Here is a 27,981-nt window from a genome sequence, read left to right as displayed (position 1 = left end):
CACTGATTTAAGACTGTAAACAACAAAGTATAGCAACTCTTACCCATCAATGATATTTTCAGGTGGGTGTTTTTCATCACTTGATGTAGCTAAAATCACTTCGGACCCTTCAGAGCTCAGACAGAGATCAATTTTTCTCATCTTAAAATGTTTAACCTGCAAATGAAAAAATTACAAAAAAAGCAACTTCTTGATTCTCTAAACTTTATCTGAGAAAACCAAGTGAGAAGGAAAGGCTGTTGCCTAGCAGATGGTTTAACACCCAAGCTATTCAACTTATGGGAGGGACTTTAACATGTTTGTTTATATAAGAAACCTCTCCCAGGGATAATCTATAAAGACATGACTATTTCTGCCAGTCTGCTTCACAAAATAAGTCCCTGACTACCCCAGCCAAACAAAAAAACAAAAACACAGAGGTACAGGAAGAAGGTCAACAGAGGAAAACAACATGGAATACCACAAAAATACTCAATTAGGCCAGGCGCGGTGGCTCACACCTGTAATCCCAGCACTTTCGGAGGCCAAAAAAAAATTTTTTTTTTCTGTAGAGATGGGGTCTTGCTATGCTGCACAAGCTAGTCTTTGTTTTGAGACGGAGTCTCACTGTTGTTGCCCAAGCTAGAGTGCAATGGCACGATCTTGGCTCAATGCAACCTCCGCCTTCCGGTTTCAAGCGATTCTCCTGCCTCAGCCTCCTGAGTAGCTGGGATTACAGGCACCTGCCACCACGCCAGGTTAATTTTTGTATTTTTAGTAAAGACAGGGTTTCACCATGTTGGCCTGGCTGGTCTCAAACTCCTGACCTCGTGATCCGCCCACCTCAGCCTCCCAAAGTGCTGGGATTACAGGCGTGAGCCACCACACCCAGCTTGCTCAGGTTAGTCTTAAAACTCCTGGCCTCAAGTGATCCTCCTGCCTCAGCGTTTCAAAGTGCTGGTATTAAAGGCATGCGCCACTGTGCCCGGCCAATATCAGTATTTTATAAAAATGCATTTATTCTTCGTTTTTGTTTATTAGAATACAGTTCACTTTCTATTATATTTTAAAAACTAGTATCGATAGTATTAAAAGTGTGGTGACATTGGTAAGAAAAAACATTTATTTTAATTTTTTGTGCCTCTTTTCTCTACCAATCTTACCACAGCTTTTGACACTATTGATACCAGAGAACCAGTCAGTGTGGGTGAACATTGTCAAGCCTCAGTTTTAAGAGGAGAAAGATGATGAATTCTGTAAATACAGATTGATAAACTTGAATGCTAATTCTCAACAAAACCCTAAAATTATTAAATTTCATTATTAAAATGGTAGCCTTGAAAATGTAACCAAGGAAGTACTAAAATTGGAAGTAGCAGTAACATTAGTTTATAAGCTAAACCAAACCTATACATTTCTGTTTGTCTGATGGAATTCCTACCCATTTGGAACATGTTCTAAACATTTCGACAAAGCTTCAGACAAAGCTTCTCAAGATACCCTGTGAACCCGACAGAGAAATATGAATTAGGTGACAGCCAGTACTCTAGGTAGATATTTCTAACTCTGAGTGGCTGTACTCAAAGAATGATGATTAATGGAAGAAAATGAACTTGTGGAGGACTTCTATCCTTATCCTACTCAACATTTTTATTAATTTAGGATGCACAAAGTATGCTCATCAATTTTGCAGACACAAAGCTGGGATGTCAGCTGATATGCTAGGTGACAGAATTAGCATTCAAAAAGAAATGAGCAAGCTAGAAAGATAGCTTGCAATGAGTAAGTCATCTAATAAGGATAAAAGTAAAAACCTTTACTCAGTTTTGAAAAAAATCAGTCATACAAGGGTTAGTCTAAATCAGGGGTTAGCAAACTACTGCCTGTGAGCCAAATCTAGCCTGCCATTTGTTTTTGTACGGCCCACAAGCTAAAAATGTGTTTAACATTTTAAAATATTTTTTAAAATCAAAATATACTGTGACACACAAAAATTACATGAAACTCAGATTTTAATGTCCATGAATTATATTGGAAAGTGGCTATGCTCATTAGCTTATATATTGCCTATGGCTGATTATATGTTACGGTGACATAGCTGAGTCACTGTAACAGACTACAAGGCCCATAAAACCTGAAATAATTACTATTTGGCCCTTTACAAAAAAGTTTGCCAACCTCTTATCTGATACATATAGGTTTGGTTGATCACAAAGTCAATATAAGGCAACAGTGTACTAAAGGTAATAGAATGCTATCTTAGAGTTAAGGAAGTACCACATTCCATCAACATTTTTGAACACCAATTGAACTAAGGGCCAAGCACTGTGCTAGTATTGCAAAGATGAATATAACAACCTAAGTGACTAAGACTTGGTTCTTGCTTTCAAGCTCAGAGAGTCAAGGAAGATGAATAAGCATGAAACTAATAGTATAATATACTATGTACTAACATTGTGTGATGCACATCCAGAACACTGTGTTCAGTTCTGGGTAGTATGTTTTAAGTAGGACATTGTCAGGTGTGATATTGTTCAGAGGACAGTAAAAAGTTCATGATGATCTATAAATCGTACTACATAGAGGAAGGTGAAAAATAGAAATATGACTACATTTTTACTCTCAGTGGTGCTCACAAATGGAAAAAGGATTTTTTTTTTTTACACTTCCAGGGGTGTGAACTGAACTCAACAAATACACATTTTGAGCAGGAAGACTTTGGAGAGACACGGACTTTTGTGCAAAGTAAAGATTTTAAATTTCTTTCATTCCTGGAAACATCCAAGAAAAGTCAGTAAAAGATCATAATCTATGGAAGAAGCTAAAGAAATCTATGGAGGAAGCCAAAGACAGGATTCCTGCACTGGTAGTTCTCTTAGACTGAGTCAAATTCTAGGAAAGATAGATTGGGAATAGATAATGAAAGATCTGAAAAGTCAGGTTAACGGCAATGAAGTTTATCTTGTACTCCGTACTCCAGTGGTTCTCAACTGGACTGGGGTTAGATTTTGGCCTCCAACGGACACTTCACAACATGTGAAGTTTTAGCTGTCACAACTTGGGAGGGAGAATGCTGCTAAACATACCATCATATAGAGGACAGCACATCCACAAGTAATTATTGGACCCAAGTATAAATAGTGTAAAGCTGGGGAAACTATGCAGTAATCTATTTGGGGATGGAAATGTGAGGTTTGGAGACATAGGGAGAGTACTCTTTTTTTTTTTTTTTGAGATAAGGTCTGGCTCTATGGCCCAGGCTGGAGTGCAAGGATGTGATCTCGGCTTAACGCAACGTCTGCCTCCCCGGCTCAAGCGATCCTCCCACCTCAGCCTTCCTAGTAGGTGGGACTACAAGCACACACCACCACGCCCAGCTCATTTTTTGTTTTGTTGGAACGGGGTTTTGCCATGTTGCCCAGGCTGGTCTCTAACTCGTGAGCTCAAGCGATCCGCCCGCCTTGGCCACCCAAAGTGCTGGGATTTCAGGAGCGAGTCACTGTGTCCGGCCGAGAACTTGTTTTTTAAAACAGTTACACTTCAGGGTTGATATGGAGCAGATGAATAGGAAAGAATGTACTCCCCAGGTGTTCAGTTCTTTTCTTATCTCACATCCTTAAGTTTTCTGAGAAGCAAACACATGCTTTAATGCAAAACTCATTTCACACCTTCTATATTCACCATTACCTTTCCTATTTCCTGTTTTGGGTAGAATTACTTAAGTAGAAATGGCAGAGACTGGGTTTTCTTTAAGATTCTTTTGTTGCAGTTAATGACAAGAGGCAACCAACCTTAGAGAAATCCATACAATGACGGGCTGGTGACTCAGGCCTGTAATCCTGACACTTTGAGAGGCCGAAATGGGCGGACAGCTTGAGCTCACAAGTTCAAGACCAGCCTGGGCAACATAGTGAAACCCCGAAACCCCCTCTACTAAAAATACAAAAATTAGCCGGACCTGGTGGCAGGCGCCTGTTAACCCTGCACTTTGGTAGGCCCAGGCAGGCGGATCACTTGAGGCCAGCAGTTCAAGACAAGCCTGACCAACATGGTGAAACCTCGTCTCTACTAAAAATATAAAAACTAGCTGGGTGTGGTGCTGGGTGCCTGTAATCCCAGCTAATCCGGAGGTTGAGGCAGGAGAATCGCCTGAACCCAGGAGGCGGAGGCTCAGTGAGGTGAGACCGCGCCACTGCACTCCAGCCTGGGCTACAGAGCGATGATGTCTCCAAAAAACAAAAGTGCAGGTTTGGGAGGCAGTCTAATCCCCCACCCCTTTAAAGCAAGGCAATTTCCTCAGGGCGGCAGTTTACCAAAGGTGGTACACTCTAGGGTGCTATCCTTTCCATTTTTTACAATCCCTGACCCTGGAATTCCCTGATGCTTTACCCTGTCTTCCATATTAGGGCCACTGGTTTCGTCCCCAGTTCACCCTTTCATCGCTAGCTCACATGCCCTTTGTGGGCCGTCTTTCTCCAAACCTCTTCAGGTCAAGTCCTTAGAGGACCTTCTCCCTGACCAGCCCCCTTGGTTCTGGTGCTACAGCTGGACTCCTCACGCTCTTTCAAGTATGATCCATTGGGAACGTGGTGTACTTTAGAAAACGCGGACCCGGCCTACGGCTTGTCTCCGCGGGGACAAGGCCACGGCTTCCAAGACAAACCAGCCCTGGCACCACCTTCTCACCTCCATCCCAAACCCTCCTCCTCAGTCCAAGGCGCTGTGGAGACAGACCTCCGAGGGCCCTAGAGCCTCAGACTTGTGGAGGCCCCGCCCCAAATTATGTAAAGAATATAATAAATGCCCCCGACCTTAGGTACAACTCATAGCTAGATGGGTTACGTTGCGGCTGACAGCTTACATTTTGGTAGGCTAATTAATTTCGATTTACAACTGGTTTTTCCTTTTGGTGGTCAAGACGCTATTTCTGGCCTCAAAGAGCTTCGAGGGCTGGCACTGGCGCCTCCAGGGTCTACAGGAGAAGGCGGGTCTGCGTCAGACCTCCCGCGACGGCCCTTCCAGCCTCTCGTTGCTCATCTCTTCACCACCCTCCACTGTTGCTCCCTTCCCACCAGCATCCCCTTCTTTCTGCCTTGCCCGGCCAGGCTCCCACACCCCCTGGTACCAGCATGACCACCCCGCGGCCCGCTCGCCTGGGACTCCCGTTAGCTCTGGGTGCCGGACCTTCCTGGCTCGAAACCTCCCTTTCGCCCCGCCCCACGCAGAGCACCCCAACCCACAGCCCCGCCTCCTCGCCGCAGCCTCCGCGGAGTTCTGGACCGCGCGCGCTCCAACTCCGAAATCTTCGCGCTACGCCTCCCACAAGCCCCGTCTCACCCTCAGTCCCGGCCCCTCGCCGCGACCACATCAGAGTTCCCGGGCGCGCGCTCCTAACCCGAGCTCTTCGCGCCACGACTCCCACAGGCCCCGCCCTGCCCTCAGCCGCGCCCCCACCTCCGCCGCGGCCTCTGCGGAGTTCCCGGGCGCGCTCGCTCCTACCCCGAGCTCTTCGCGCCACGCCTCCCACAGGACCCACCCCGCCTCAGCCCCGCCCCTTCGCCGCGGCCTCGGCCCCTCCCACCCCAAGCTCTTCGCGCCACGCCTCCCACAGGCCCCGCCCGCCCTTGGCCCCGCCATCTCCAGCTCCCATTACTTCGCGGGCCAAGATGCGCAACCACTCCCGAGCGCCTTTCCCCAGAGCAGTCCCAGGACTTGCGCTGCCTACCCTCCCCCAGCTCAGCTGTATCCCTGGGGCACGCAGGACACAGGGGATCCGCCCTCCCGCGAGCACGCACGCGCAGGGCCCACCTCTGCCAGTTCCAAACCCTCGGCCCTCGGGTCGCCTGCCTGGGGCCCGGCCCCGCCTCTAGACCCGGCCCCGCCTTCGTGCCGGGGCCCGCGCACGCGCGCCTCCCCGGCCCAGCCTTGCCCCCGCCCCCGCCGGTCCCGCGGTCCCACGGCGCCTGGTTGCCCCCAGCCCCCTCCCTTCTCCCACCCTCGCTGTGTCCCACCCTCCCTAGCTTTGTGCCCAGGGTGCTGAGCCCTTCCCCGTCAGTCGCGCCGCGGGAGGAGGGAGCCGCCACCGAGGAGCTGCCGCTCGCTGCCCCGGGCAGGGGCACAGGTAGGTGGCGGCCGCGGGCCGGGCCGCTCGCGGGGCCCCGGGTTGCGTGTGGGGGCAGGGGCGGGGGCGGGGTGTTAGGGAGCGGCGGGGTGGGGGAGGGGAAGCCCGAGAGGACGGCGGGGCGCGGGTTGAGGGGAGGATGAGGTATATGGGTGTGGACGATGGGCTTAAGGGTGGCGTAGGGGTGCGGGGGCAGGCTATGGGGACGTGTTAGAATTGGGTTTTGGGGCCGGGGTGGGATAGGGAGCAGGATTAGCCTGGGTGGACTCGGGGAGAGGCACGCGTGGGGAGGGAGCGGAACGAAGGCATGCGTGGGGAGAGAGCGGGAAGAAGGAATGGGGAAAGAAAATGGGATTTTAGGGTTCAGGGAGGAAAGGAGCTAGGATAGGAATAGAGAGGGTGGGGTCTTGGGGACAGGGAAGAAAAGTTGGGGGTGTGGAATGCCAAGTTGGGGATAGTGAGGCGTGAAGGAAGAGGGTCTTGAAGATTGAGAACAGAAGGCAAGGAAAGGGATGGAGAGATTGGGGTCCTAGGAGACGGAAGCCCCTAGAGTGGGAAGAAGGGAAGAATAGATGGTGGAGAGAAGGAGTGGGGGTGGAGGAGTGTGGGGAAGGAAAAGGAGGCAGGTGGAGGTTGGGAGATTGGAGGTTGGAAGGGTTGGGTCTGTGGAACAAGCAGGCCACCTTTCAGCAGGAGCACGGAAGGGCTGGAAGGGTCTGAGGGTTGAGGGGGGCAGGGGAGCTGAGGTGAGCGAAGGGAGTGGGGTTAGGATTTTTGGTGTGAGAAGCGCTAGAGTTGTTAAGAGTCACATTGTGGGAGAGATTGGCATGTTCTTGGGGGGCAGCAGGGAGCCTGAGAGAGGAAAAGGTATGGGTGAGAAGGCAGGTAGTAAAGTGCATATTGTAGGAAAAAAGTAGTGAGGAAAGTTGAAAATTGAAGAATGGGGACACACAGAACAATGAAGGTGGATTGTTGGTTATTGCTGGTTTAGAACTACCCATAGTTTAGTTTCTGTTTAGGTTTTTATTTAGAAATTTTTCCAAGAATACTACATTTTCAGATAAACTAAGTGTCTACAGCCTTGGGATGAAGGCCATGGATTGGCAGATGTTCTCCTGGTATATGGATGTAGCTCATTTTGGGCCTGGCAGAGGGAAGAAGGGAGGCCTCCTTGTAACTGTCCTGGCTCTGTTCCCACCAGCTCTTTCCCTAGATGTGCACCGGTTTTCGTTTTTTTTTTTTTCAATCCTATCCCTCCCCCCTCCCCTTAGGCTTCAACCAGTGAATACTAGAGGGATCAAACAGGTGGGTGAGATTAATTTTTCACATTTTTTTTTCTATCCTTAAGGCTAATGTCATATTTTTAGTCTTGAGAAACAGCATCATGCCAAGGAAAGAGCTTGAGCTTTGGAGTAATGCGGCCCTGAGATTGAATTCTGGCTCTGCCACTTACTAGCTCTGTTCTAGAGTAAGTTATTTTATTTCCGTGGGTCTCTTTGTCTATTAAAAGGCAATACTGACCTCATAGGATCATTAGAGATTACATGAGATCACTTTATATAGTACCTAACACAGTGCTTGGCAACTGGTAGGTGCTTAATAAATGGTAGCCATCATCCAGTATCGTTAAACATCATAGTTATTCCTACAACTTACTGTTCTTAGGGGATTTTTATCTTATTTTATCTTCTGAAGTTAGGTATTTTCTTCTTCTTCTCTTCAAATTAGCTGTAGATTCAGCTCATAATTTTACCCTGTGGGCTCCCTGATAACCCCAGTTCACCTGACTGGGATCATCATGCTTTTTGCTTGGAAAACTGGATTCAAGGTCTAAAAAACTGTCATGTGTAGTATCAATAATTTTATCTGGCCTTTTTCAAGAAAGCAGTATAGAACTGAGTTTTTAATGTAATACAGCTATGTTTCATTCATTTGATGAAATGGTACACTTCGTGGTAACTTGGGCTCCCTTGTGGTGACCAAATGCTAGAACGTACATGATTATAATATTTTTCTATGCTGTCGTATGGGTTACAAAGCTGCCTTACTGTAGCAGGCTGGGAGACTATCAAAATGTCGCTGTTACTCTTGATCCAATATATAATACAGCTACTACGAGCTACATTGGACATTATTATTGTTGTAGTGACTAAGTATTTTCATTTTTCAATTTGGATGGGGTTTTCACCATGGTTTAGAACAGGTCCATTTGTAATACACCACCCTGTACACCATCTTGTACATTAGTGAGGGTCAAATGAACCCAAGTAGAGAAGTTTTATGTAGAATTCTCTGGCCTTTCTGGTCCTTAGCCTTGAAGGGTTCAAATGTTAATTTAATGCTTAGATCATGTTATAGTACCTCATAGACTCTCAGGAAGCTCCTTTTTGAGAGAAGGCAGGATGTGCTGATTTAGTAGTAGAAATTAAAGGACACCAGGCAGGATTCCTGAACCAAAGTCAATTCCTCCAGTGGCTTCTGGACAAATGATGTGGGTTTACTCTCCAGGAAAAAATTGTATTTATTTTTTCCTCATTTAGAAAGAGAAATGGTATTTGGTGGGTAATTTAAAGAAAAACAAACAAAAAACCAGAACCGTTCCCTTTTTTTGAAAATGATCCCCGGAAGCCAAAGCGTCCTGGATTTTGAGGAGCCCAGATTAGGGTCCTTACTCTAGTCCCAAGCTGCTTGTGCCCTCTGCTGGATGGAATCAGACTTCTAATTTTCATCTGAAGTGGTCATCCACCCAGCCATCCACCCATCCATTTGTCCATTTTACAACAGTGTTTGTGGAAGACACTATTAGGGGTGAGGGTTGGGGGCAGTACAGATGGGCAGACCCTGTTTCATTGCTCAGGGAGTTCACAGTGTATTCATCCACTATAATAGGGTATCTTCCATAGAATTTGTCTTTCTGTTGTTAAAATCACGTCAGTCCGTTTTAGGGCCATACCTAGCATCTGCTTTCTGATCTACAGGTAGAGTAGAGCTCTGAATGTTAAATGACAGGGATAAAAACCAAAGGACATCTGCTTTATTTTCTCAGTCAAAATTAAGGTCTGCAATGTTGGAGGGTCCAGATGCTCACCCCTACTGGAAGAAGAGCTCAGAATAAATGAGGCATCTCCTTAGCAGCAGGCGCTGTAAATGCTGGCAAGAGAGAAGTATGGGTTATAAGAGCCAGCACTGTGACAGAATTTTTCCCCCCTGTTTTTTAGTTTAGTTGTCTCCCACCCCTTGTACTACCAGTAGCAATATACTCCCATCATCTGCTTTGCCTCTGCCACCTGCAGAATGGTCTGGCAAGTAGGGGAGGAGCCTGCAGCTGTTGCCTGGAAAAGGAGCTGGCTCCTAGCAACAGTATCAGCAGGCCCTGCAACTGAGAGCACTAAGTTTGTCCTTTGAGGTCTTACCTTTCCTTTCATACAGTTCAGCAAATACCTTTTGAGGGCTTACTTAGTACTAGGCACTATGTCAGGCCTGAGAAACATAGATGAATCAAATAAGTACCTTGCCTTCAAAAAGCTCACCACTCTGGGTACATTAACAAGTGAACAGACATAGTACATGGTTCTAAGTGCTATGCTGGAGAGACTGGGTGCTCTGGGAAAACCAGACAGGCACATACTGGTGCAGGGGTTAGGGAAGGTTTCCCAGAAGAGGGACGATGTTAATGATGAGTAGGAATTGGCTTGGTCAGGGAGGCAGAGCAGGATGTTCCAGCCGAAGGGAACAGAACGGGCAATGGCCAGTGGGACATGAGGGCATGGCCAGTTTACCTGGGTAGTATGACAGGGCCAGAGAGTAGGACATAAGGAAATGAGCGGGAAAGGGTGAGGCTCTAGAGCTAGGCAGAATACTCTTCTCTCGTGCTTTTATACACATAATTATCCTTGAGAGAAACATGGATAGTACTGATTCACACACACAGGACCATTGTTTCATCTCCAGAGACTCGGCATTTTTGATCACGGACTTAAATGTGGCTGACACTCGTAAGTGGCTTCAGGGCCACATTGTGGCCCCACATTGATGCAGAAGAAGCTGAGTTGGTTCACTCTAAAACTCAATCAGATTCTTTTAGGGATATTATCAGGCCTGTATGATATTCTACCTCTCTTCTCCCTTTAAATTGTAGAAATGATCATCAAATAAATACCTTCATTTTATTTAACATAGCACTTTTTCATGTATTTTGAAATCTCACAGTTAGGAGGAAAACAAGTATTCCAGTTCTTGGGCACATGATATTACCCACATGACTGCAGAAATGCCCAACTGTTTGACTTTTTTTGTTAAAACTGCCCTAATAGAACTTTAATAGATATGAAGTGTCCAAAGGCTAGAGTAGCTTTTATGTAGCTCTTGTAGTGGAGGTGTTTATTTCTAGATTAAAAAAAAATCCTGTTACTTTTCGTCTTTGTAAAATTTAGCAAATGAGTAGACGTTGGTTGCACGCTATCTGCTCAGGGACTGTACGATGCCAGGGCACTGTGTTATAGAGTCTGCATGAATTCAACGTGGTTCCTCCTCTCAAGGAGCTCAAAGCAGCAGATGGCAGACTCAGAAACAAATAAACAGAACAGTGAACCAAGTGCAACCAAGAAGTTTGTGGACTGTGTCAAGCTAGCCAGGAAGTTATTTATTTCTAGTCTTTTCTGTGTGTAAACACGTTTTTTAAAAGTTTATAATTTTAATCACTTTATCACATTCCGTGGTACGTATAAGTCATAACGTATTTATTAACATCCCAATTATTGGACATTTAGGTTGTTTTCCAATTGTTTTGCTAATATAAAATTGCTGCCATTAATTTACACATAAATGAATCTTTGCTGACATCTGTGACAACTTCCTTAGTGTGAATTTTTTTTTGTTTTGAGATGGAGTCTCGCTCTGTCGCCCAGGCTGGAGTGCAGTGGCCGAATCTCAGCTCACTGCAAGCTCCGCCTCCCGGGTTTACGCCATTCTCCTGCCTCAGCCTCCCGAGTAGCTGGGACTACAGGCGCCCGCCACCTCGCCCGGCTAGTTTTTTGTATTTTTTTAGTAGAGACGGGGTTTCACTGTGTTAGCCAGGCTGGTCTCGATCTCCTGACCTCGTGATCCGCCCGTCTCCCAAAGTGCTGGGATTACAGGCTTGAGCCACCGCGCCTGGCCCCTTAGTATGAATTTTAAAGATGAGATTTTGACTTGGGTTTTTTGTTGTTGTTGTTATTTTGGAGTTTTGCTCTTGTCACCCAGGCTGGAGTGCAATGAAACGATCTTGGCTCACTGTAACCTCTGTCTCCCGGGTTCAAGCGATTCTCTTGCCTCAGCCTTCCGAGTAGCTGGAACTACAGGCACGCACTCGGCTAATTTTTGTAATTTTAGTAGAGATGGGGTTTCACCATGTTGGCCAGGCTGGTCTCGAACTCCTGACCTCAGGTGGTCCACCTGCCTCGGCCTCCCAAAGTGCTGGGATTACAGGCATGAGCCTCTGCGTCCGGCCTTGACCTGGGTTTTGAAAGATGAGTAGGAGATGGCCAGATAAACAAGAAAAAGTGGAGAGTAGGAGGGGCATTCCAGGTAGAGGCAATAAAGGCAACCTCGAATGCCAAAGTTCCCAGGCAACTGGTAAGTTTTGCTTTTCCTAAAACAGCCACCAGTCCTGCCTGGTAGGCTTATAAAGCCCTGAGCACAGCAAGATGAAGTTACATGTTACAAATGGCATTTTAATTGGATTTGCTTCCCTGTGTCTTGCTTTCACAGTTGCTACCAAGGCAATGTCTTACTACCTCAGCTCAGAAAACCACCTAGACCCAGGGCCCATCTACGTGCGAGAAAATGGGCAGCTGCACATGGTCAATCTGGCTCTGGATGGTGTCAGGAGTAGTCTGCAGAAGCCAAGGCCTTTCAGACTATTCCCCAAAGGCTTTTCTGTGGAGCTTTGCATGAACAGGGAAGACGACACTGCACAGAAAGAGAAGACTGATCATTTCATCTTCACATATACCCGGGAGGGGAATCTTCGGTACTCCGCCAAATCCCTCTTCAGCCTTGTCCTGGGCTTCATCTCCGACAATGTGGATCACATTGATTCACTTATTGGCTTTCCTGAGCAGATTGCCGAAAAGCTGTTCTCTGCTGCTGAAGCCAGACAGAAATTCACTGAGCCAGGTGCAGGGCTGAGGGCTTTACAGAAATTCACTGAGGCCTATGGAAGTTTGGTGCTCTGCTCCCTGTGTTTGCGAAACAGGTGGGTGTTCTAATTAGGTTATTCAGTATTTTATTGAGTGTGTTAATTCTGTCAAGCTCTGGGGCTTAGTGGGCTCAGGGGCTTCCCTCATCAAATAGCACTTCAGTTTAGAACTTCCATATACAAAGTGAAAGACCATATTGAAAAAATCACTCTTCCTTCTCCTCACGTCTTAGACGAGCCGACACTTAACTTTATTCTGAAATCATTTTACAAGGATTAGTTGTCACAGCTTCTCCATTAAGTAGAAAATATTCTTCTACCAGCTTTCAAAGAGAAAATAGAAAAGACAAAATGTGATCTGCCAAATATCTCTTGATATGCTCTTGCAGATGGGGAGATTAGTATCCAGAGTTTTGGGGCCTGTTTTTGGTTTTCGGACCACTAAATACTGACCATTAGATAAAAAGTGACCTTAAAAGATTGGTTGATTAAAATTTCAAGTATCCTAAAGTTTGGCAATTCTCAGATAAAGTCCCAACATTAAGGTCTATTGTCTAACAAAGCAGATATTTTTTCTCTTGTGACTTGCCTTTGCTCATGTGCTTTATTTAAAATTTTTACTCTACTATCATGTAAAAAGACTTTCAAAACATCTAATTTTAAACTTGCAAAAAGCCATAAAAATATACATGGCAAACAATTTAAACACAAACACAGAGGGGCATAAAATGAAACAGAAGCCTTCTTCCTATCTCATCTCCAGTTTCCTCTCCCCAGAGACCAAATACTGTTACCAGTTTTTAAAATACTATTCTAGAGATGTTCTACACACATACATGTTTATGTAGTTCCCTTCTTTGTTATACAAATGGCAGCATGCTGCATACATTCTTATGGACCTTGCTTCACATAATTTGAAAATCATTTATCATCAATACTGGTAGGTTTTTTTTTTTCTTCTTCTTCTTCTTTTGAGACAGTCTCACTCTGCCACCAGGCTGGAGTGGCAGTGGCATCTCAGCTCACACTACAACCTCCAACCGCCTGGGTCAAGTGATTCGCCTGCCTCGGCCTCCCCAGTAGCTGGGATTACAGGCATGTGCTACCATGATTTTTGTATTTTTAGTAGAGACAGGATTTCACTATGTTGGCCAGGATGGTGTCGATCTCCTGACCTCGTGATCCGCCCACCTCAGCCTCCCAAAGTGCTGGGATTACAGGCGTGAGGCACCGTGCCCGGCCTACTTGTAGGTTTTTAAAATAGCTTTATTGTATACCACTGTATGAACTATTCTGTGATTAGACCTGAAAGGCAGCTTACCTTTTTTTTTTTTTTTTGAGATGGAGTTTCGCTCTTGTTTCCTAGGCTGGAGTGCAGTGGCGCAATCTTGACTCACTGCAACCTCCGCCTCCCAGATTTAAACAATTCTCCTGACTCAGCCTCCTAAGTAGCCGGGATTACAGGCACCCACCACCATGCCCGGCTAATTTTTTGTATTTTTAGTAAATACAGGGTTTCACCACGTTGGCCAGGCTTGTCTCGAACTCCTGACCTCAGGTGATCCACCCGCCTTAGCCTTCCAAAGTGCTGAGATTACAGGCGTGAACCACTGCGCCCAGCCGGCAGCTTACTATTAAGGAGCACAATCTGTATGAGCATTATAACAAGGGCTGAACAAAAAATGTATGTAAGAGAAAGCCGTATCTGAAAACAGAAGGTAAGCTCATATGCTTAATAAAAGAAAAATGGGCCGGGCGCGGTGGCTCAAGCCTGTAATCCCAGCACTTTGGGAGGCCGAGACGGGCGGATCACGAGGTCAGGAGATCGAGACCATCCTGGCTAACACGGTGAAACCCCGTCTCTACTAAAAATACAAAAAACTAGCCGGGCGAGGTGGCGGGCGCCTGTAGTCCCAGCTACTCGGGAGGCTGAGGCAGGAGAATGGCGTGAACCCGGGAGGCGGAGCTTGCAGTGAGCTGAGATCCGGCCACTGCACTCCAGCCTGGGCGACAGAGCGAGACTCCGTCTCAAAAAAAAAAAAAAAAAGAAAAATGATCTTTATTTAATCAGCTCATAGAATTAATGGTTTCACCACAGGCCAAATACTGTATTTTAAAAAGAAAAGACACAAACACCTGTAGAAAAGGACAGAAACTTGGCTCATAACCTGAGCAGGCACCTTGAAAGCTCTGTCTCTGGGCTATGGTCTCCGTCGTGGCTGGGCTTGGAGCTGCTGCCAGTGGAAAGGAAAAAAATTACCTTGCCTAAAGGAAAAAGTCAAGCAATATGTCATTGTAGCTTATGCATTTAGAATACATTTTACCCTTCATTTTTTCTTCCAAGTTATTTATGTTCGTTGTTGAAAAGTTAAACAGTGGCAAAATAGAATTGTGATGTAATCTTGTTTTAAAATGATTTTATGAAAGCAATATATACTATTTGGGGAATACATAAAATCGTAGTACTGAAAAATTCATCATCTCACATGATCATTTTCAAATATATTATTTTTATGCATTTGGGAATATATACTTTGTACAACTTGTATTCTGTTTTTTCCCCACCTACCTTTATAGCTTAATATTTCCCATGCTATTGAAAATGCTGTTTATCCATTTGCAATATCTGGATACTGCTGTAGTGGCAGATTGGTCGGATTGGAATGAGAATAGCACTTTTCATTCACATTTGATGAGGACATAAATTAGTGTAGCATTTCTGGAAGCAGTTTGGCAATATGTATCAAGAACCTTGAAAACATCCATACTGTTTGTTTGACCCATTAATTCTACTTACTAAAAATCTATTCTAATCCCTAATGTAATAATCAAAGACGGGAACAGATATTTTTACATAAGAGTGTTCATTGTAGTACTGTTTGTACGAGTGAAAGTCTAAAAACTAAGTGTTCAACAGTAGGGAATTGGTTAAGCAAATTATAGTATATTTATATGATGAAATATTATGTAACTATTAATATTCTAAGAAAGAGATTTTTAAAATGTATGTACTGCATGGATAGAAAGAAAAAAGAAACCTACCAAAAAGTAGTCTAGATGGTGGGATTGGAATTGATTTTATATTCTCTATACTTTTCTGTATTTTATTTTTTTCGATGAAAGTGATACATTATCAGAAAATGTAAGAAACATTTACATTTATATAATCAGAAAATATAGGAAACTTTTTTTTTTTTCTTTTTGAGACAGGGTTTCACTCTGTTTCTCAGGCTTGAGTGCAGCGGCGTGATCTTGGCTCACTGCAGCCTCCGCCTCCCAGGTTCAGGTGATTCTCCCACCTCAGCCTCCCAAGTAGCCAGTACTACAGGCGCCTGCCACCGTGCCCAGCTAGTTTTTGTATTTTTTGGTAGAGATAGGGTTTCACCATGTTGACCAGGCTGGTTTCGAACTCCTGACCTCAAGTGATCCACCCACCTCAGCCTTCCAAAGTGCTGGGATTACAAGCGTGAGTAACCATGCCCAGCCAGAAAATATAGGAAACATTTTTAACATAATCTTTTAGCCCATATTTTATTGCTGCAATTCCATACTTGACTGTCTCATTCAAGTGTAAGACTTTGAATTGTGATCCAAACCCCTCTTCTTTTGAATCCTTGAAGGAAAATAGAGGGCAGGAAATTTGAGGTTGCATTTGCAATCCAGGGCTGTAGCTGCAGTCCAAGAGGTTTTGTCAGCACAAAGGGGTTCAGGTCTAAAGTAATGAGCTTGAAAAAATAAATGAAAATAAAATAACTGGGTAGGTGCAGGCACTTGCTATCTTGGGGTTAAGTCACAAAGCTACCTGCCAGAAGCAAGTGTCTTCGCAACTGGATTCCAACCTTACGAAAACTCTCTTTGTGTTGAAACCCCAGTGTTTTTAATCCCGCTGGTGGTCACGGGGAGGCAAGTATGTTTTCCTTAAAATACCACCTTTTGTTATTGACATAATAGTAATAGCTACTATTTCATGAGGTCTTGCAAGATGCCATGGAATTTTAAAATGTTGTTTCTCTTTTTCTCAATAATCCTGAAAAGAAGTAATCATTGGCCCCATTTTGTAGCTGGAGAAATTGAGGGTCAGAAAGGTTAAGTAACTGTCTCACAATCACACAAGTAATTGGGCTGTTAGAATCCAAACTCAGATCTGGTCTGTGCTCTTTCTATTGCCTTTCCACTGTACCGTTCTGAACCCTTTAAGGGAAAATTTGGAAGACTGGTTGCAAGCAAGAACCTAGAGCTTTATGTCCTAGATTAGCATCTAGTAGTGTCTGTGGCCTAACACGTTTGTTCCTCAACCTTGAGTTTCGTAATGTTTCTTAATCACATTACACAGTGTTATGTCCCTTGCAGAGAACCCTTGTTTCAGAATTACTAAAAATCTTTTGGTTAATTGATCAAAGGATATGTGTTTTCCTTTCTCTGATTGCCAGTAATCCCCTAAATCCCCATTAACACACTTCAACTCTGTGATTGGAAGGTGAAAAACAGCAGCTGTATTTACAGTGCAATTAAAATACATCTGAGTAAATAAGGCTCTTTTGTGTACCCAGCTGAGCTCGATCTCCAGACAGCTTAGATTCTACCCTTTAAAGGGGTATCAGTGCCTCAGGCCATCTGTACCTAGCAGCCAGGCCAGTCATTAGTTTGAGTACATCTTTTTTTGTTTGGAAGTAGGAAGAAAAGAGATTAACTCCCCTCTTGCCCTCTGATTATTCCATCCTGTTTTTGGCTGTTGTGATCCTGCTGATGGAAGAGAGGTGTGAACTCTTAGGTGTAACCCCACTGATCCTAACACACCATCTTACTGTGGAAACTTCTAGACATCCAAGAGGAAGGTGGATGAGAGAGGCCTGCTCTTGCCACAAGTCAGTTTCCCTGTCCTCTTAGGTTCCACTCCTCTCCATTTCCTGTCACACCTAATCCCTTTCATTTTTTCTCACTGACCTCATCTGAGATAGATGAACCACTAGAAAGCAGGGCGGAGGCCCCAGCCTGGGCTGTGGAATGCTGTTTTGATCTCCTTTCCCTCTCCAGAGGCTTCCCTAATTCTTCCTGATAACAACTTGGCAAGGTGCTACAACGTTATTAAGTTGCTGGAGCTCAGGGTTTGTCTTAATATCCATCTAGACCAGAGTGAGTCCTTGTAGCAGTCTTGCTGTACATACTTTGGGAGTAAAGTTAGGGTAACAAAGGCACAGGGGAGTGTTCAGGAAAGATAAAATGTGATGTGCCAAATATCTCTTGGTGTGTTCTTGGGGATATGCAGATTGGAAACCAGAGTTCTTGACCTTGCTCCAGTTTTCAAATCACAGGATGTTGAGCGTTAGATTAAAAGCAACTTTAAAAGAATTAGTAATTAAAAATTTGAGTATCCTAAAGTTTGGAAATTCTCAGGTAAGGTCCCAACACCAATGCCAAGGTGTCTGTCTGATAACAAAGCAGATGTCTTCACTTGTGACTTACCTTTGCTAATATACTTTTTTAAATTTATTATTCAGAATTTTTATTTCACCATCACATAAAAAGATGTTCAAGGCATTTACTGATTAAAAACTTCAGCCTTTGCCCTGATAGTAATTAGTGAAGTCTGCTTATTCCATAGTACTGTGTCCTGATGGGGTGGTGGGATATTGACTATGATAGAAATCCGCAAACGGTAATGCTTTAAGAGGAGTGGGGGGAAGCTATTGATTGCTTTCCATGCTTTATAGGTATCTGGTGATTTCAGAAAAACTTGAGGAAATTAAGTCTTTCCGGGAGCTGACCTGCCTGGATCTTTCGTGTTGCAAGCTTGGAGATGAGCATGAACTTCTAGAACATCTCACCAATGAAGCCCTGTCTAGGTACTGACCTGTCACCACTTGCAGATGAATTGTTTCAGTATTGTTTTAAAGGCTGTTCCAACAGGATTATCTTCAGGAGTGCTGATTACTTCCTATTCTTATGTTGATTTGCTTATTTTTTTCTAAAACATTTTCAATCTCCATTTACTTGGTACAAGCAATATGGATTAGACAACCCTTAGAAAGTCAGTCAGTTGACTCAAGTCAGTTAGTTGATTCTCTTTTTCTAAGTAACTTTTATTTAAACATGTAATACTTGAAGCTACCTGGGTTGAAAAATGGTTTTGCCCTTTATTTATTTATTTATTTATTTATTTTTGAGACAGTTTCGTTTTTGTTGCCCAGGCTGGAATGCAATGGCATGATCTCAGCTCACCACAACCTCCACCCACCGGGGTTCAAGCGATTCTCCTGCCTCAGCCTCCCAAGTAGCTGGGATTACAGGCATGCACCGCCACGCTCAGCTAATTTTGTATTTTTAGTAGAGACAGGGTTTCTCCATGTTGGTCAGGCTGGTCTCGAACTCCTGACCTCAGGTGATCCGCCTGCCTTGACCTCCCAAAGTGCTGGGATTACAGGCGTGAGCCAATGCACCCAGCCCTATTTATTTATTTTTTTAGATGGAGTCTTGCTTTTATTGTCCAGGCTGGAGTGCAGTGGTGCGATCTTGGCTCACTGCAACCTCCACCTCCCGGGTTCAAACTATTCTCTTACCTCAGCCTCCTGATAGTTGGAATTATAAGCACCTCTCACCACGCCAGCTAATTTTTGTACTTTTAGTAGAGACGGGGATTTTGCCATGTTGGCCAGCCTGGTCTTGAACTTCTGACCTCAGGTGATCTGCCCGCCTCGGGTTTTGCCCTTTTTTATCCAGTCCTAGTTTATTCTAGCAAGGGATGAGACATTATACCATAGTCAATAATCATTATCGTTTGCTGCTTTAACTATCAATGAGCTACAACTATAAAGAAAATGAGCTATTAAAGACAGCCAAAGAAATTATTTTCAGAAACCATGATTTAAAGAAATAGCCCAGTTCATACCATTCATAAATAGTCTGACTGATCTCAGGTTATTCTGGCCAACAAAGAGGAGGACAGATTGATTCCTCTGTGGTTTTATAAACACCCAGAACAACAGCATTACAATCCTGGGTCTAACCTGCTACCTGAGGCCTGCTCCTGACAGTGACACCTACCTACTGCCCCATAAAAAGATACTGTTGTGGGAGCCTAGCCAGCACCAAGGCTCAGATTTCTTATGTGAAAACGGAGCATATTAATACACCAATTCCAGCTTAGCAGCAGATGGATTGGGTTATGGGTATATTTTATTAACCCAATCTGAAAATCTAGATTGCTAAAGCTGGTTAAATTTAGAGGATTGTGTGCTCTGCAAAAATAATTCTCATAGGAGTTCTTTAGCAGCCTTTCCTGACATATTTAGAATGTTTTTGATTTTCACACGATGTGTCAGAAAAGCAGCTTTTGTTTTAAAGTGTATTTATCCCCTTAGTGGAAGTCCATTTATTCAACAGTATACCTTTAGTGCCCTCTGCCCTCTGAAATTAGTACTGCATGACACTAAATTAACCCTCACTTGGTAACTGAAGCGGCACCAAAAAAATCTTTTTTTTTTTTTTTTTTGTGAGGCAGACTCATGTTCTGTCTCCTGGGCTAGAGTGCAGTAGTGTGATCATAGCTCACTGCAAGCTTTGAAATCCTTGGTTGAAGCCATCTTCCTGCCTCAGCCTCCCGAGTAGCTGGGACCACAGGTACACAGCACCTTGGCAAGCTAATTTTTAAAAATTTCTTTTTGGTCTCTAACTCCCAGGCCCAAGTGATCCTCCAGCCTCAGTCTTCTAAAGTGCTGACATTACAGGCGTGAGCCACCATGCCCAGCCCAAAAGAGCTTAACTCTGTTAAATGCATTGGGTATGAAATAGCAAGAGGTAGGGGATATGTTGTATTTTTAAATGAAAATGTTGAAAGCATGTTTTTATACCTAGATTGTCTCAAACTCTGAGTAATTTATGTATGTACTTTGTTTCCCTAGTGTAACTCAGCTCCACCTGAAGGATAATTGTTTATCTGATGCTGGGGTGCGGAAGATGACAGCACCAGTTCGAGTGATGAAAAGAGGCCTTGAGAATCTAACGTTATTAGACTTATCATGTAAGTTTTCTTTGAAATTATAGATTATTTTAATGTTGGAAGAATGGCCTTAGAGATCATCTTGTTCTTCCCCTTCATTTTAGAGGTAAGAAAGGAAAGGTGACTTTCCCGGGTGCCATAGAAACTTGGTGGCAGAGCAGGACCGAGGCCAGAGACTCTTGACTCCTGGTCAAATGACTTTTCCAGCATGTACCACCTCTTTAGGGTAGGAAAAACCCTTTCACATTCATCCATGCCACTCGCTGTGTGCAAACAGAGATACCTTTCATCATATTCATTGCATACTTAAAGGACTTTTGACTCATCTTTATTTTCCTTGAGCCTCTGATCCTTGGTATTTGTCAGCTAGGTCCTTTTTATCAATGTTTGCCTGATGAAAAGCTGGATGAATGGATAACTTACTCGAATTAACCAGACATTGACTCCAATGGTAAGAGGTTGACAGAGATCATTTACAATTGAACTGAGCATCCATTGACTCTATGGCAGGACAGTATGGTGCCAAAAGAATAGAAAGAGCAGGGGTTTGAGGTCCGAGGACCCTTCTTGCTCTGCCTCTTTTACTACCAGTTATATACCTTCGGACCCGTTACTTAACCACTTCGAGCATTGGTTTTGGCCTTTGTAAAATGAGGATAATAATGAATGTCCTGTCTGCCTCCCAGGGAAGTGTATTCATTCACCAGATATTTTCTGAGCATCTATAATGTGCCAGGCACTATGCTTATGGCCTTGAGGACTTGATGCTAAGTGTAGTACTCTCTGACGTGAGAAAGTAATATATAAGAAAGGATTCTGAAAAGAATGCAAGTTGGTAAGAGTGGTGATAGTATCTGTGTCTAAGTTCCCTTGAATATCTTTTTAAAATAAATAAATGCTTTTACTTTGGAGGTGAAATGGCCATGAATAAAGTATGATGAACCATTTTAATACGTGTTTATATAATGTTTTCATATGGTTCCAAATTAAACCCTTTGGGATAACTACCTGGTTCATTTATTTTTCTGCTCATCCCCAACTCCTAGAAAGTAAGAGCTGTAAAGGATCTTTAAGGATCATTGAGTGTAGTTCTTCTATATTACGAATAGTAAAGATCAGACTTCTGTATTTAATTTACTTTGAAAAGTTTGCCAACTCAAATGTTTTGTAGTTTATCATTGCCTGGACTTTTTTCTGAGCTTATTTTTGGTTGTCATTTTAACAACATTTATATAGTAACAGAATGCTACCTTGTTTTTGACATCTAGGTAACCCTGAGATCACAGATGCAGGCATTGGATACCTCTTTTCTTTTAGGAAACTAAACTGCTTAGATATCTCAGGGACAGGGCTCAAGGTAAGACTTTTGGTTCCTTCGCTCATTTTTCTAGACTCAGCAATTTGATATTTTGCCTGTGCTAATTGGTATTTAGAAAGGGCTGGTATTTTTGATGATCTTTATTTACTACTGAAAGCAAGTAAGAATTAACCAAATGCATTTGCATTTCTGATCTGTCTCTGCCTCACTAGGACATCAAAACCGTCAAGCACAAGCTCCAGACCCACATAGGCCTTGTTCACTCCAAAGTGCCTTTGAAGGAATTTGATCATAGTAACTGCAAGACAGAGGGCTGGGCTGACCAGGTACTCCAGATTTTTCTTCCATGCTGTTGATGCAGCTTTTCATCTTAATTCCAAGTGTCTTATCCAACACATTGAACAAACAGTAATCCACTTGGTATTCCTTGGCTAAATTGTCATCTTCATGTCAAATTGGAGACACTGATGGGCTATAACTGGTCCATATACTTAAAGAATTGATGCCAGACCTTATATCTCATGCTCTGGTCACTAGATTGTGCCTTATCTTTACTGGACCTAGGAGAAAATGTCATCTTACAAATGACTCAGAAAATAAGTGAATTCTGGCTTGCTGTACAGAAAAGCAGTCTGACCCAACTTCAGAAGGACGGATTCTCTTAGTAGTGTGTATATACAGGAGAGAGAATAAACTCTGGTGTCATGCAAATAAGGATTCAGATATGATTCTTCTCTCTCTTTTGGGAAAGTTTCTCACCTCCCACAGCCTTAGTGAGGAGGTGTTTCTCGTGCCCCTCTCTCACTGAGTCTTACCAGTGAGACAACTTTACTTTGACTCTGTTTTGTCTTGATGGTCTTTCTTTCTTCACTTGGTAAAATACAGACTTAAGTGAGATTCAGAGTCTTCTATGTAAGTTGAAAGTGAGAAAGTAACCAAGTAGGACAGCACAAGTAGATGTCACCTTCCCTGTGACTGGTGCCTTTCTCCCTTAGACGCTTTTAACCAGTGTTTCTTGGTAGAGGCCTAGAGGACCCACCAAAATATCCAGGATCCCTTCTTAGCTTCAAGCCATAATGCGTAATGGTAGAACTGTCTACCTGCTGGATTGTAGCATCACCTCTCCACAGTAAGCAGGGAGACTGGTGAGTTGTGTTTCAGAAGCACACTGAGCTTGGTCCAGAACATGCGTGATGAAATAATTACCATGGTGCATTGCCAGACAAAGTTTCTAGTGCTGTATGAGACCTAGATGCATCCAGTGGACTTGGGACAGGTGTGGGATGCTCTTACAAAGGCTTGCTGCAGTTTGATAACAGGTGACATGGTGGAAAGAGCATAGGCTGTGGAGCCAGAAAGACCTGGGCACGGAATCCTGGCTCAGCAGCCCAATAGCTGTACAACCTAAAGCAACTTTCAGTCTCTGTCTCATCCATAAAGTGCAGAAACCAGGCTCTCTCTTGAGCAGGGCTCGGGAAGGATCAAGTAGAACACCTGACAGCCTGACCTGAGAGTAAGTTGACGACCAGTGCAGTCCTGCCCTCCACCCTCAGCTCGGCCCCTAAGGACTTGGTAGCAGTGCTTTGCTTTGCTTATGACTTGGGGATCTGTTATTGAAACTGTTGCAGACTGACTCCACTCACTTGCCCTCATTCTTGTCTCACAGGGGTCCACTTAATTCCCTATTTCTGTCTCAGAATTTCTCCATTTCTTCAACCGTATTCCACTTCCCTCCTATTGGACAGAATAAGTATGCTCCTTTATTCTAGTCACAAGCCCTTTTTTTTCTTTTTTTAAAAAATTTTGTTCCTGAAGATACCCAGTTTCCCTTGTGATATTTACTAATAATGATTTTTCCCTCCTGCCCCTGCCCACCACATCTTCATTCGTCCCTCTTTGTTGTCCATCTGCTTTCTGTAGATAAATGCAAGGTGTCCTTATTCTAGCGTGGTTCTCATTCCCCAGTGCAGCTGTGCATTGTTTCCTGTCCAGTCTGCCCCATCCCCTCGGTGCCTACTCAGTTCTTACTCCCTTGCGACTTAGTTCTGGCCTCCCCTGCTCTCCTGACAGGGTCCTCTTGAAGGTGGGTGGTGATATTCTTTACCTTCCTTGGCTTTCCTGCAGCATTTAATAGAAACATGCATGCCTTATTATTTTTCTCTGGGCCTCTCTCCTGGCTCTCCCCCAGCTTTCTCACTCTTCTGGCTGTGGCTGGTTCCTCTTTCTTCCTCTCCTCTTCTCCCACATCTCCACACTCCCCAGGTGCTCTTTCAGTGTTCTTAGAGCTCCAGCTGTCCTTGCGAGGATGACTCTGCATTCCTCTCTAGACACTAGACCCATTCCCAAGTATCCTCTGTAAATCTCCACCTGCCATCTCAAATTCAGCTTGTCCCAAACCAAACTCATTTTCTTCTTCCCCATCCCCGACCAGCTCTTATGGACATTCTTATTTCTGTTTAGTGGAAGGAAGCACCATTTTCCCTATTGCTCACTGAGTCAACACGTTTGATTAATCCATCCTGGTGTTCCCTGAAATCCATTCCCATTTTTATCACCAGGAAATTATAGAAGAGATGGCGACTAATATTTATTAAGTGCCTTTTGTGTGCCAGACACTGTGCTAAACTCTTTATGTATGTTATCTTGTTTAATCCTTAAAATAGCCCTATGGAGTGTGTACTGTCGTTGGTCCTTACAGATGAAGAAATTGAGACTGAGACATCACTTGCCATGGGTCCCCTGGCAATTAAGTAGTGGAACCAACTCTGGAACTGGTTTTTTGTTTGTTTTTAAATAGAGATGGCATTTCACCATGTTGCCCAGGCTGGTCTCGAACTCCTGGGCTCAAGGAATCCTACCGCCTCGGCCTCCCAAAGTGCAGAGATTACAGGTGTGAGCCACTGTGCCTGGCCTGGAACTGTATTCTTTTTTTTAGACAGAGTTTTGCTCTGTCGCCCAGTCTGGAGTGCAGTGGCATGATCTTGGCTCACTACAACCTCCGCCTCCCGGGTTCGAGTGATTCTCATGCCTCAGCCTCCCGAGTAGCTGGGACCACCATGCCTGGCTCAATTTTGTATTTTTTAGTAGAGACAGGGTTTCATCATGTTGGCCAGCCTGGTCTCGACTGCGATCCGCCTGCCTCGACCTCTCAAAAGTGCTGGGATTACAAGTGTGAGCTACTGAGCCTGGCCTGGAACTGTATTCTTAAATTCAGTGTTGTACTGCCTATGTCCTGAAAATGTTTTTCTTGACCTTTTTTTATGGTTGTTTCATTACATTCCATAATAAAAAAATACTAAATTTAAAGTTCTTGTTATTCATGGTATATTGAGATGATCATTAGCTTTTCTTTCTTTTTTTTTTAGACGGAGTCTCACTCTGTCACCCAGGCTTGAGTGCAGTGGCATGATCTCAGCTCACTGCAAGCTCCGCCTCCTGGGTTCACGCCATTCTCCTGCCTCAGCCTCCTGAGTAGCTGGGGCTACAGGTGCCCGCCGCCACGCCCAGCTAATTTTTTTGTATTTTTAGTAGAGACCAGGTTTCACCCTGTTAGCCAGGATGGTCTTGATCTCCTGACCTCGTGATCCGCCTGCCTTGGCCTCCCAAAGTGCTGGGATTACAGGCGTGAGCCACCGCGCCCAGCTTAGCTTTTCTTTATGTATAGTTTATATTCACGCATATTTCTTTTTTTTTTTTTTTTTTTTTGAGACTGAATCTCGCTCTGTTGCCCAGGCTGGAGTGCAGTGGCGTGATCTCAGCTCACTGCAAGCTCCGCCTCCCAAGTTCACGCCATTCTCCTGCCTCAGCCTCCCGAGTAGCTGGGACTACAGGCGCCGGCCACCATGCCCAGCTAATTTTTTTGTGTGTTTTTAGTAGAGACGGAGTTTCACTGTGTTAGCCAGGATGGTCTCGATCTCCTGACCTTGTGATCTGCCCACCTCGACCTCCCAAAATGCTGGGATTACAGGCATGAGCCACTGGGCCCAGCCACTTATTTCTAAAAGAATTGGTAGCAGCTTATAATAAAAATATATTTGTAACAGTTTAAAAAGTAAAACCTGATCATGATATGTTATGAGAGTATGGAAACATGGATGTTTTACATACAAGAGTTTGAGTTATAATTGGAGTATTTTAAGGTACGAGAGTAAGTCTAGAAATGTGTGGAAAGTGTTATGACTAAAGTTTTTAAGTTTTAGTATTTAGTTTAAGGATATGTAATTTATGTCCAGCTTGGAATAAAGGTGAAAATAGGGAAATCAGCTTTATAGATTTCGCTTAGTCATGCAGATACATGTATCCAACGTGTTTGCATTCCGACTCAACTCCTGCATTAGAACAGAAAACTCAGACTTGACTTGGTTCTTATTCTTATCACCAGGCATCTGAAGTAAAATTTCCCAGAGGGGTTTGTGTTCATGGAGAGGGAAAAGGGGGGAACAAGAAAGGCTTGAGATTAAAATCTCGAGATTTTGTTTGGATTCAAATCTTTCCAAATATGTTTCAGATCGTTCTGCAGTGGGAGCGTGTGACTGCGGAAGCTGTGAAGCCACGGGAAACCTCAGAGCCTAGAACGGCAGCTCAGCGCTTCTGTGAGAAATTCCCTTTCCTTTGAAGTTTTTTGCCCTTTATTTGCATCCTTAAAGCAGTTTTACCTGTTTTCCCTCCTTGGAAAAATTAATTATGGTAGTATTGGCTTATTTATGATCACCAAGACTTGTATTCCCTTAGCATAGCTTACGGTGTAAGTTCACACTTAGCTTTGAGCATCAGCACCAGGAAGACAGCTCTTTAAAATTACTTACTTATGTACCATCTTGTTCCAAAAAAGATTTGTGGTGGTACAAAAGTAGATAGAATACAGAAGATGAAAAAGGAATTAAGTGTAGCCAGAAGTTGGAATCAGCCCAGGTGTCCATCAACAGGTAAATGGATAAACAAAATGTGAAATATACGTACAATGTATTTCAGGCTTTAAAAGTAAGGAAACTTTGACACAACGTGGGTGAGCCTGCAAGATGTTACGCTAAGCAAAATAAGCTAGTCACAAAAGGACAAATACTGTGTGATTGTTCTTGTATAAGGTACCTAGAATAGTTAGATTCATAGAACAAGCAGAATGGTGGTGGTGACTAGGGAGGCGGGGGTGGCACAGGCAGAAATAGGGAGTTATTGTTTAGTACGTACAGAGTTTCATTTGTACAAGGTAAAGAGAGTTCTGGAGATGGATGGTGATGATTACACAACAATGTGAATGTCCTTAATACCGCTGACTGTACACTTAAAAATGGCTCAAATGGTAAACTTTATGTTATGTATATTTTATCATGATTTTAAAAGAGAAGGAATTGATGAAATCAAAGTGAAGAAAATATAAAGGTACAAAGTAAGAATCCAGGGCATACCAAAAAAATGTAAAATAGGTTGTATCGTTTGCTCTTTGGCCCTTAGAAGACAGAGTCAAATCCAGATTTCAAATAATGAAGACTAACATTTTGGGGGCTTTTAGTGTGTGTCAAGCATTGTGCTAATCACTTTATGTACATTATTTCATTTATCTTCATATTACTCTTATGAAATAGGTTTTGTATCCATATAGAGGTGATTAAACAGAATTTCAGACAAGTCACTTGCCCACGGTCACTTCTAGGAAGAGGCAGATCTAGGATTTAAATCCAAATCTGTCAAACTGTAGTATGAGTCTTTGCCTTCAACCTATGCCTGCATGCATACCACAGCGACCTTACAGGGCACTCAAGGCAAAATGCAGTCAATGCAGGTATCACCCTGTTTGGGCCTTTGTCATATCCCTGGGGGTATCCTAGACTGATAAGGGGATTAGCATTCCAGTGTAGTGAACTCATCACCCTTCACTTCTGTCACAGATGGGAAGCGGTCTCCAGCAGAAGCCCCACTGAAGTGTCCCCTGGCAGACCCCCACATGAACTCTTCTGAGAAACTCCAGTTCTATAAAGAGAAAGCCGCAGATTGCCACGGGCCAGTGTTGAAACACGAAGCTGTCTCAAGCCAGGAGTCAAAGAAGAGCAAGAAGAGACCTTTTGAGGAGTCAGAGATAGAACAGAATAACTCTTCACAACCTTCAAAGCAGAAATATGTGTGTCTTGCTGTGGAAGACTGGAACTTGTTAAATTCCTATTGATTAGTAGATACAGGTTGACCTTTCTCTGGCCCCCAGCTCTAATGTTTGAGTAAAGGAGACTGAGGATGATTTACTTTTTGTTTGAATTTACCTATGGCATTAGCATAGCAAGCAGATATTTCTACTTTTGTGGTGGGGGAGGGGAATGCTATGGAAGTATGTAATAATTTCTAATGTATATTTTCAATACATAGTAATTTTTTCAAATAAACATTTTTGCTGTGCTTAA

General features: G+C 43.7%; 2 protein-coding genes across 8 annotated transcripts in view; one reads left to right on the top strand and one right to left on the bottom strand.

Moving 5' to 3' along the window:
• Positions 1-5,853, bottom strand: part of HSPB11 (heat shock protein family B (small) member 11) — a 23,944-nt gene extending 18,091 nt beyond the window's left edge. The window contains exons 1-2 of one of the 5 annotated variants that reach the window (XM_030912790.1): positions 5,788-5,853; positions 44-156 (exon numbers count right to left, since the gene is read on the bottom strand). In XM_030912790.1, coding sequence (XP_030768650.1) covers positions 44-141 — 98 coding nt within the window. In that variant the 5' untranslated portion in view covers positions 142-156; positions 5,788-5,853. The other 4 variants (XM_030912793.1, XM_010372371.2, XM_030912791.1 and 1 more) reach the window with 4 other exon arrangements.
• On the top strand, positions 5,616-27,981 carry LRRC42 (leucine rich repeat containing 42). Of its 3 annotated transcripts, none has more exons than XM_030912789.1 (9): positions 5,616-6,100; positions 7,449-7,568; positions 11,849-12,335; positions 17,990-18,121; positions 20,177-20,295; positions 21,543-21,631; positions 21,805-21,918; positions 26,100-26,184; positions 27,478-27,981. In XM_030912789.1, the coding sequence occupies exons 3-9, from the start codon at positions 11,863-11,865 to the stop codon at positions 27,750-27,752; spliced, it is 1,287 nt and encodes a 428-aa protein (XP_030768649.1). In that variant the 5' UTR covers positions 5,616-6,100; positions 7,449-7,568; positions 11,849-11,862; the 3' UTR covers positions 27,753-27,981. The 3 variants fall into 3 exon arrangements, with proteins under 3 accessions (XP_030768649.1, XP_030768648.1, XP_030768647.1); XM_030912788.1 differs by lacking the exon at positions 7,449-7,568 and adding an exon at positions 7,372-7,405; XM_030912787.1 differs by lacking the exon at positions 7,449-7,568 and having other exon boundaries at positions 5,617-6,100.

Source organism: Rhinopithecus roxellana, chromosome 12, assembly GCF_007565055.1.
Source record: "Rhinopithecus roxellana isolate Shanxi Qingling chromosome 12, ASM756505v1, whole genome shotgun sequence".
NCBI lineage: Eukaryota > Metazoa > Chordata > Mammalia > Primates > Cercopithecidae > Rhinopithecus > Rhinopithecus roxellana.
Note: the sequence above shows the minus strand (reverse complement) of the source record. Positions and strands in the feature narration are given on the sequence as shown.